We start from the raw sequence: 10,635 nt of genomic DNA, 5'->3' as shown, positions 1-10,635 counted from the left end.
CTAGTCTATAGTCTAGTCTATAGTCTAGTCTATAGTCTAGTCTATAGTCTAGTCTATAGTCTAGTCTATAGTCTAGTCTATAGTCTAGTCTATAGTCTAGTATATAGTCTGGTCTATAGTCTAGTCTATAGTCTAGTCTATAGTCTAATCTATAGTCTAATCTATAGTATAGTCTATAGTCTAGCTAGTTCCTGGTTTAGTACATAGTCTAATCTTTAGTCAGTCTATAGTCTATTCTATTGTCTAGATTCTAGAGTGAAATTTTGTTTTGCCGTTTAACTTAATTTGTTGCCTTCAAAATGACAATAAAAATCTTTGCAAAATTTTTCTTAAACAAACTTTATAATGCAATTCTTTAGTTTTGACAAGTTCTACATCAAATACCTTTTGACCTTTTTCCCCTAATACTTTGTTGCTATTTTTATATGTTGTTACTAAACTGCATTTCATTGTGCTCTTCTAGTCCTCTTGCGTTTGGTCACTTAAAACATAGTTTTCCCGCAAAGTTTTCCATATTTTTAATGTTTTTTGCATAATATTTTTTTAGACAATGTTAGTTTCGTTTGTCTCCATTGTCTCTTTTGCCCACTACAAGACCAAACTAAACTTTTTTTAGCAGAAAAAGTAAAAACATAAATACATTTATAAAATTCTTTGGAGAGTCTTTAATCATCTTATTTTATGGACAAACAAATTTTGTTTTCTTGACACTTTTTTTATTAGAGGAAAAAAAGGTTGGGTTGCAGATAAAGCCGCTGTAGCATACTGGTCGGACAGACAAGTTAACGGAAAGTGCAGAAAACTTTGTAATCATGTTGTTATTTGTGTGTTTTCATTATAAAATTTGCTAAATTAAGGGGTCTTGTAGTTTAGAGTTTTGTTTTTTTTTTTGCATCCAGTTTTGACAGTTTTTCTGATAGATTGTTAAACACTGTAAAGTTTATTTGACAAATATTATAATAGATCATCAAAAAAGAATAGATGTATTAAAAAGCAAAATAAAAGCAATTGTTTTAAACAGTTATTAGATAAAAGTATAAAGAGATTTCGTTGTAAATAAAGTTTTAATAAGTACTATTTGTAATATTTAACCTAAAAGCGTGCTTTTGTAAAAATAATATAACAAACAACTAAAAGTATGCTTTGTTTTAAGGGCAGTAGTTTGAGAATTTTTATAATCAAATACGTAAAAGTATGCTGTACTTAATACTTAAATTTTTATTTTTATTTTTGTTATAAAATAATTTCTCCCATTTTTCTTGAATTTTTACTTAATGCCTTTAAAACGTATTCAATTTGTTGTTGTTTTTCTCACTTACCTTCTTTTATCGAATACCTTGGATTACTCATGTCAACTCTTGTCTGATTTTTAATCCAATATATATTTGGTGTGGGATTACCAATTGCTTTACACTGCATCGTTGCCGTATGACCAACTTCAATGACACGCGTACTAGGACCCTGTGTAATGACAGGAAAACCAGGCGGAGTTTTATCACCTAAAATATAAAACAATAAAATAAAATTTATGTTAAATTTGTATTTCTTATTTTTTTTAATAAATTGTTTATAAAATTTATTTAATATAAATATTTAAATAAAAAGAAAACTTTCAATTTAAGCCCATTATTTGTTTGAATATTGTATATGTTGTGTTTATAATAAAATATTATAAATTACTAAAATCTCCCCCACAAAACAAAAACAACAAATACATATTTAAATATTTATGCATACAAACAAATAAAGGAAAGAAAAAGTAAACAAAAAAAGTTGCCAAAGCTTATTTACACGTTTCAAGTAAATCCTTTCACAATGCTGTTAATACAGAGTTCTTTTTTTTTTGTTTTTTGCATGAGTGTCCTTTTTAGTTTTTGTTTGTTTGCTGGGTTGGGAAAGCGTACAAAGTTTTAGCTTTGTAACTGTTAAATGTTTATCAAATTGATCGCTAGCTTAATCTTCCGATCGTTTTATTTTTTACCTAAAAATATGCTACAAACTTTTTTTTTTAATTTAAACCTTCTAATCATGTGTCTCGTTAATCCTGGATTTACGTCTGAATTAAAGATATTTATGCAGAATTAAATAGTGATATAAGTTTTTATAAGTGAATTTTGACTTTATATGGGAGCTGGGGTCAAATAAAGATCGATCATTTCGAAAACTGGCAGCATCAATATAGGTTTTACAGATTTTTATAAAGATATTAGAATATTGAACATAATTATGAGTTAAAAAGCCCTATTCGGGAAGTAGGATTATATGGGGGGTTAGGCGAAATAATGGACCGATTTTTAGCAATTTCGGCTTTAGGTCAAAAGAAGTGAATGTGATATGATTTCATGGACACACAGACGGACGGACGGACAGCCAGACTCAATCGACACGGCCCTATTCGGGAAGTAGGATTAAATGGGGACTAGGCGAAATAATGAAACGATTTCAACCATTTTCGCTTTTAGGTGAAAATAAGTGTATGTGATATGATTTCATGGACACACAGACGGACGGACAGACATCCAGACAGACACAACCGACACGTCGGAAAGTAGGATTGTATGGGGCTAGGCGAAATAATGGACTGATTTTAACCAATTTCGCCTTAAGGTCAAAATAAGTGTATGTGATATGATTTCATGGACACAAGGACGGACAGACAGACAATATCGACAAGGCCCTAATCGGGAAATAGGATTGTATGAGGATGGACCGATATGAACCGATTTTAATCAATTTCGCCTTTAGGTCAAAAGAAGTGTATGTGATATAATTTCAAGGACACACAGACGGATAGACAGACAGACAGACAGACACAATCGACACAGAAAGTGATTCTGAGCCGACTTTAACATGTAAGAGCAATATTTTTCGCTGTTACAAAAATTGGAAGAAACGCATAATAAACTTCCAACTATAGTGCTGTAGGGTATAATAACAAAAACCAACACTAGTAAGTACATATATGTGTGTATGTACTGTAAGCTTGTTGGTATGTGTTAAGCTTTGTAGTTTTTTCTTTTATTTTTTTTATGCATACATTTTTTATGTAGTGTGTGGTTTTTATATTATATTATTGTATGTAACAACATACATTTATCCTTTTTTGTTACTATCGCTGTTGTTGTTGTTCTTGTTATTATTGTTTTTATGCAATATTTATATTAAAACGTGTCTGGCGTGAAATTAAAATAATATTATCAACACATACATAACCAGGCAGACTTAAACAAATTTACATACACATATACATATTTCTATACAAATCCTAGCCATTTTTAAAGGAATAAATGAGTCCCTTTTAGAATTCACTAGTTTACAGTTGGTATACAATCTTTGGAGTGAAGTTAAGGTTATATCACATCTTTATGGTCCACCAGTAATTTAGCAAGAAACCAATTACTTAAGTTTCTTTGAAAAAATCTAGCGAAATGCAGGGTTAATATTCTGCAGGACATGTGGTTGTATGTATATACACATATGGTAAGTCTGTGTGTTTGAGTGAAAGCAAGTGTAAGTGTAAAAGCTTTTTATGTTTTTCTATATGTGACACAAACAATGCAATACAAAAACAACAATGTGTTTTTTCTTTTTGTAACAGAAAAAACAGTGCAACACACACACACACTTGTTGTAAAAGCAAAAAAAAAAAAACAACAAAAAGAAAAACAACAATTTTGGAATTAAAGACTTTTATGCATATAAACAGATATTAAAACCGACACTGAATGAATATGTTGCATGTACAATGTTAATGTTTTTGCTGTTGCAGTGGCAGTGTAGTAGTTTTTACTTTTGTTTTTCCAACATTTTTTTTTGTTGGCATTGTAAAGTTGACACTTGGCATTTTCATTGTTTTTGTGTAATTTGTGGATGTTTTTTCTTCGTTTTTATTTAACTTTTTGTTGTTTATAAAAAAGCAAAAAAGCAGTTGTTGGAAAAAAAAATAAAAAAAAAACTGTAAAAGTATTAAAGTAAAGTGTTGTTATCGTTAGTATTAAACAAATGCCAAAAATATATATATAGAACACCAAAGATCATGATGCCATTAATTTTCCTAGAGGAAATTTAACTTAAGCGAAAACAGAGAGACCTGAAGCTACATACAAACATATGTACATCATCACTGACAATAGACCACACTATGGACTAGAATGTAGTCAACACTTTAGACCAGACTACAGACTAGACTATATTCCAGACTATGGATCAAACTATACTACAGACTATAGAATAGACTATAGTATATCATCACTGACAATAGACCATAGTTCAGACTATAGACAAGACCATGATCCATACTAGAATGTTGTCAAAACTATAGATTAAACTATAGTATGAAAGACACTATTGTCCACACTGTGGACTAGAATGTAGTCAAAACTTTAGACCAGATTACAGACTAGACTATAGTCCAGACTATGAACCAAACTGTACTGCAGACTATAGATTAGACTATAGTCTAGACTAAAAACTAAATTATAGTCCAGACTATAGAATATACTATAGTCCAAACTATAGACTAGACTATAGTCAAGACTATGGAACAGACTATAGACTAAACAATATTTCAGGCTATAAAATAGACTATACTATTATTCAGACTACAGACAAGACTACAGTAGACTCTAGCCTAAACACTAGACTATATTGCAGAATACAGGACTATAGCCCTTACTATTGACTACACTATAGCCTAAATTACAGTTTAAATTATTGCTATAAACTAGACTGTAGTCTATAGTGTAAACTACACTATATTCCAGAACTGTAGAACAAACTATACCCCTGAATATAGTTCAAACTATTGGCAAAACTTCTTTGCAAAATCTTAAAAATTCAATTATCTTAAAAGCAAAAAAAAAACACTAAATTAAATTAATATCTTGATCCCAATAACAAAATCAATAAATTTTAATAATATTTTGCTGAGAAGTTTTTTCATTCATGATTTTCATTTTCTCTTGATTAAAATACATGAAACAATACTTTGCGGAAATTGATAACGGAACATGACACAAATACATCAGTATACAAACATACACGTACTCACATATACAAAAGTAGACAGGAAAACAGGCGTATAGATAAACAAGTAGGCTGGCAGAAAAAAACCAAATACTTACACTGACAAACTCTCTTTTTAACCGTATATAAATACATACAAATGTACATAAAACAAACACTGATGTAAGGGAGAAAACAAACCTACGCATTCCTGTAGAGAGCGTAACATAATAAATAATATACTCATTCAAAACCCCTGCAAACAATCTACTTATTTGATTTTTTTATTGTTACAGCTAACAAACAATACATTTATTTTCTATCGTTTTTGATTTTGAAGCCGTATCTCAACTGCAGCAAAATAACAACAACAAATTTTATAAACCTTCATATACAAGGATCTCTGTATCTCAATTTCATATATGTATGAAGTACTAAACATACCCCTGTTGTTAGGCAACAATTTTCCCAAATTTCGGACGAAACATTTACGTATTTAAAACCCCGAACTACTGGGTTTGTTTTACTTAAACTTTTTTTTACATTACACATACCTATTCAATTGCATATACATACGTATTTCGTTTACTAGTGCTGACAATACAAATGGATTTGCAATGATTTATTATCGTATTAAATTGAATACAAACAGGAACGCAAAACAAAAAAAAAAGTAAATAAAATTTGAAATAAAAATCTATGAACAAAAAACGACACGGCAAAAGGAAACCTCTGTCAAACAAATGTAAAAAATCAACAACAACAATATGATTTCAATCAAATATAAACTAAAAGGAAAAAAATATATACAGAAAATTATAAAATAATAAACAAAATATATTTATTATAACAAGTTGGAAAAATAACTACAAATAAACTTGATATATGAGTAGATTTGAAAAGAAATTGGAGGTAGAAATGTAAGAAATAAATAAATCAAAGTATAAAACACTGGGAAAAGAGGAAACGGAAATAAAAAGTAAAACAAGTAAGAGAAATTTATTAGGGTCATACAAATCGAAAAGACAATAGGAGAATAGTTAAGATGGTAAAAAAATGCATATAATATAAACTGGACTAAAAATTAGACTATAGACTAGACTATAGACTAGACTATAGACTAGACTATAGACTAGACTATAGACTAGACTATAGACTAGACTATAGACTAGACTATAGACTAGACTATAGACTAGACTATGACTAGACTATAGACTAGACTATAGACTAGACTATAGACTAGACTATAGACTAGACTATAGACTAGACTATAGACTAGACTAAGACTATAGACTAGACTATAGACTAGACTATAGACTAGACTATAGACTAGACTATAGACTAGACTATAGACTAGACTATAGACTAGACTATAGACTAGACTATAGACTAGACTATAGACTAGACTATAGACTAGACTATAGACTAGACTATAGACTAGACTATAGACTAGACTATAGACTAGACTATAGACTAGACTATAGACTAGACTATAGACTAGACTATAGACTAGACTATAGACTAGACTATAGACTAGACTATAGACTAGACTATAGACTAGACTATAGACTAGACTATAGACTAGACTATAGACTAGACTATAGACTAGACTATAGACTAGACTATAGACTAGACTATAAACTAGACTATAGACTAGACTATAGACTAGACTATAGACTAGACTATAGACTAGACTATAGACTAGACTATAGACTAGACTATAGACTAGACTATAGACTAGACTATAGACTAGACTATAGACTAGACTATAGACTAGACTATAGACTAGACTATAGACTAGACTATAGACTAGACTATAGACTAGACTATAGACTAGACTATAGACTAGACTAGACTATAGACTAGACTATAGACTAGACTATAGACTAGACTATAGACTAGACTATAGACTAGACTATAGACTAGACTATAGACTAGACTATAGACTAGACTATAGACTAGACTATAGACTAGACTATAGACTAGACTATAGACTAGACTATAGACTAGACTATAGACTAGACTATAGACTAGACTATAGACTAGACTATAGACTAGACTATAGACTAGACTATAGACTAGACTATAGACTAGCTATAGACTAGACTATAGACTAGACTATAGACTAGACTATAGACTAGACTATAGACTAGACTATAGACTAGACTATAGACTAGATTATAGCCTAGACTATAGACTAGGCTATAGACTAGAGTATAGACTAGACTATAGACTAGACAATAGACTAAACTATAGACTAGACTATAGAATAGATTATATATAAGACTATAGACTAGACTATAGACTAGTCAATAGACTAGACTATAGACTAGACTATAAACTAGACTATAAACTAGACTATAAACTAGACTATAAACTAGACTATATACTAGACTATAAACTAGACTATAAACTAGACTATAAACTAGACTATATACTAGACTATAAACTAGACTATAGACTACATTATAGACTAGACTTATAGTCTATATCGTAGACTATTGACTAGACAGATTATCTTTGTATCCAAGTGTGTAAGTTTACATAACAATCCATGCTGTAAACTGCAACTGAAATTTCCGTCTACGACAGGCGAGGACTCTTTTCTATTGGTTTTATATTTTTCATTACTTTACACAAAACTATTCTAACACACAAACATTTTCATTTGAATTATAAATATTGTATATGTGTATACATTTCCATCTTCAATTCAACTCTATTTAAATATTAATAAACTCTGTTTACTTAGCTTTGTATTTAAGTAAGAAGAAAAAAAACTTGGCAAAAAATGTTGAAAAATGCTAGAAAAGCAATAGTAAAAAATATTAAATAAAAAAAAATTATCAGAAATTGTTAAGTAACATGAATCTCTATAAAATTAAACAAAATACTACACTTGATAAACATTAAGAATAAAAAAGCAAGATGGATAAAAATGATATTCAAGTTAAACAACTACAGCTACAATATCTACATCTTGAAAAAAAAAAGAAAACAACATTAAAATCATGAAGTATAAACTGGCAACATGATGTTGTAATACTGTGTGTGTGTTTTCTTTTTTTTTAATTTTACAACTAGATTGTTGAGAGTGAAAAGCAAGTAAAAGGAGAAAAAAATGAAATTAAATTGCTGCTTTAGTGAATACTTACAGCAAAATAATGAAAGAAAAAAATTGTATATGAGTAAATGTGTATGCAAGTGCAGCGCCTGAAATGCAACATTAAATTCTATTGAATTTTTAAGTTTTGTATTTTTCTCAGCTCTTGTTTTCTTTGTTTTTTTTTTCTTCTTTTAAGGGACGCCTAAAAATAGACTACTTTTTTCAGTGCTGCTTGTTTTTGTGTGTTCTATAATGAAAACAGACAAGCAGCATAATAGTAGCAAGTAAGAAAAACATGCTCAAGACCTGATGACAATTTTTTTTTGCAATAAAATTGTTTGTTCCACTTATATATTTTTTTTTAATTTTATAAGAAAAGTGTAGGAGAAGATAAAATAGTGTCACAGTGAAGTGAAGAAGATGGAAAAGAATAATAAGTTTACTGAAAACGTGTCAATGCAGACTATCCAGACTATAAATAGCTTAAAATGTAATAAAGACTGTATTATATAGTGCAGACTGGTCCAGACTATAGACTGACATATAGACCGGAGTATAGACTAGATTATTGACTAGATCATATAGACTAGAGTATTGTTCACACTTTAGACTAGGCTGTTGACTTTAGACCAGACCTAAGTCCAGGCAATAAATAGATTATATTCCTGACTAGACTATTGTATAGACTGTAGACTAGACTATAGACCAACTTGTTTTTACTAAAGACTATAGACTATAATCCAAACTATGGACAAGACTAACTTTCAGACTATGCTCCAGGCTATAGACTAGACTATAGACAATATTATAGTCCAGCCTATAGACTAGACAATAGATCAGACAATAGTATATAATATAGACTAGACATAGTAAAGTTTAAGTATTAAAGTATTGTCTATAGTACATAATATAGACATGATAGCCAAGACTATGAACTACACTATAGTCCAGACTATGAACTGAACTATAGTCAAGAACATGGATTATACTATAGTCCAGAAATAAGACAAGACTATTGCCCAGACAATAGACTAGTCCATACTAGTCCATACTATTCCATACTAACTGTAACTTAAATATATGACATTTAGGTATTTTCAAATATTTTCATTTACCCTTAAAACAAAGACCACAGCAACTGCTGGTAGTCAACACTTGTGGTGTAACTGTTACAAAAACCTTGCGAAAAAAGTCAATGCATCTAATTGTATAACCAATCGATGGAGCGACATGTTAACACCAATAGTTGCTGTGAATATTTGAAAATGCATAAGAATGAATCCAAATCGAATAGGGGTCCTTTTGCATTACAAATACCAAATATGTCAGCAATGGGTTTATTAGCCCGCGTATTGGTATAATAAAGCAAGCAGACACCAACAGAGACTCATAAATATCTGTTAAGTATTTGAGTATGTGTGTGTGATTTGTCAGGATATTCACGGTTGCCTTTTTGTTAGAACAAAGTATGATGGTATGCGTGTTTTTGAGAGCTTAATAGTTGTTAAGTTTTTCTGTTTTAGAATCTAGTTTTATACAAAGGTTTAGTTAAACACGTTTGGTTTTCTTTTCGTTCTATTTCATTACTGAACAAAAAACACTTCCGTTTGTTGTTGTTAAGCTTGTGGGTTGCTGTGGCAAGTGTTAAGTTTAGGATCATTTGTAATTTTTTATTACAATTTATTCCGAATAAACAAAAATCTATTACAATGTCACAAAATTCCTAAAAAAACTTAATTTTATTTTTAAATTATCTACTGTTATCTACATATTTAAGCAAATTTTTAAAATATATTTGATTTTTAATAATTAAAATATAACCCAAATACAGTTATCTATTTACCTTTCACATCAAACATTAACTATTCATTTATGTTTTTATTACCAATTGATTACTCTTATTTGTTTCGAAATCTTTTAAAAATTTTCATCTTTTTGAATTGACCCTTTTTTCTATCATTTTCTAAGATCTTATTTAAATTATTTTTTATACTTATTATTTATACAACTTTAAATACTAATGAATAAACAGAAATTTTTTATGCAGTCAATTTACATTTCATATCAACTTGTCAATTTTTCTTAGTCACTTACTCTTTCATCTCTCACTCACACTAAATATCTCTTTTCAAAATTAAGTACTTTAAAATCCTAGTTTTTTTTCCGAGAATCATCTTTAAAGTAGAAAAACTTGCATATTTAAAAATTTATTACAGGTAATTTTTGCTCTTGCTTGCATTTCTAATGCAGTTTTCTATAGAATGTTCAAAAATGGAAACGGAATGAAAATAAAATTACATAAAAATTTGTATATATAAAGTTTTTTCTAACTGTATCAATGCAGCAGAAACATTATGGATACAGAGAAAGAAATTAAGGAAATAAACTGAAGTAGAACTGAACTAGAACTGAAGTAAAACTGAAGTAGAACTGAATTAGAACTGAACTAGAACTGAACTAGAACTGAACTAGAACTGAACTAGAACTGAACTAGAACTGAACTAGAACTGAACTAGAACTGAACT

At 29.4% G+C, this 10,635-nt stretch overlaps 1 protein-coding gene across 1 annotated transcript in view; it reads right to left on the bottom strand.

Annotated features, from left to right (window-relative positions):
• Positions 1-1,087: 1,087 nt before the first annotated feature.
• The window catches only part of LOC111684263 (tyrosine-protein phosphatase Lar-like), a 25,869-nt gene continuing 16,321 nt past the window's right edge, over positions 1,088-10,635 (bottom strand). The window contains exons 7-8 of the mRNA XM_046956173.1: positions 1,320-1,499; positions 1,088-1,092 (exon numbers count right to left, since the gene is read on the bottom strand). Coding sequence (XP_046812129.1) covers positions 1,088-1,092; positions 1,320-1,499 — 185 coding nt within the window. The remainder of the gene's footprint in view (positions 1,093-1,319; positions 1,500-10,635) is intronic.

Source organism: Lucilia cuprina, chromosome 2 (genome assembly GCF_022045245.1).
Source record: "Lucilia cuprina isolate Lc7/37 chromosome 2, ASM2204524v1, whole genome shotgun sequence".
NCBI lineage: Eukaryota > Metazoa > Arthropoda > Insecta > Diptera > Calliphoridae > Lucilia > Lucilia cuprina.
The sequence above is the reverse complement of the archived record's forward strand: the minus strand, read 5'-3'. Positions and strand labels throughout refer to the sequence as shown.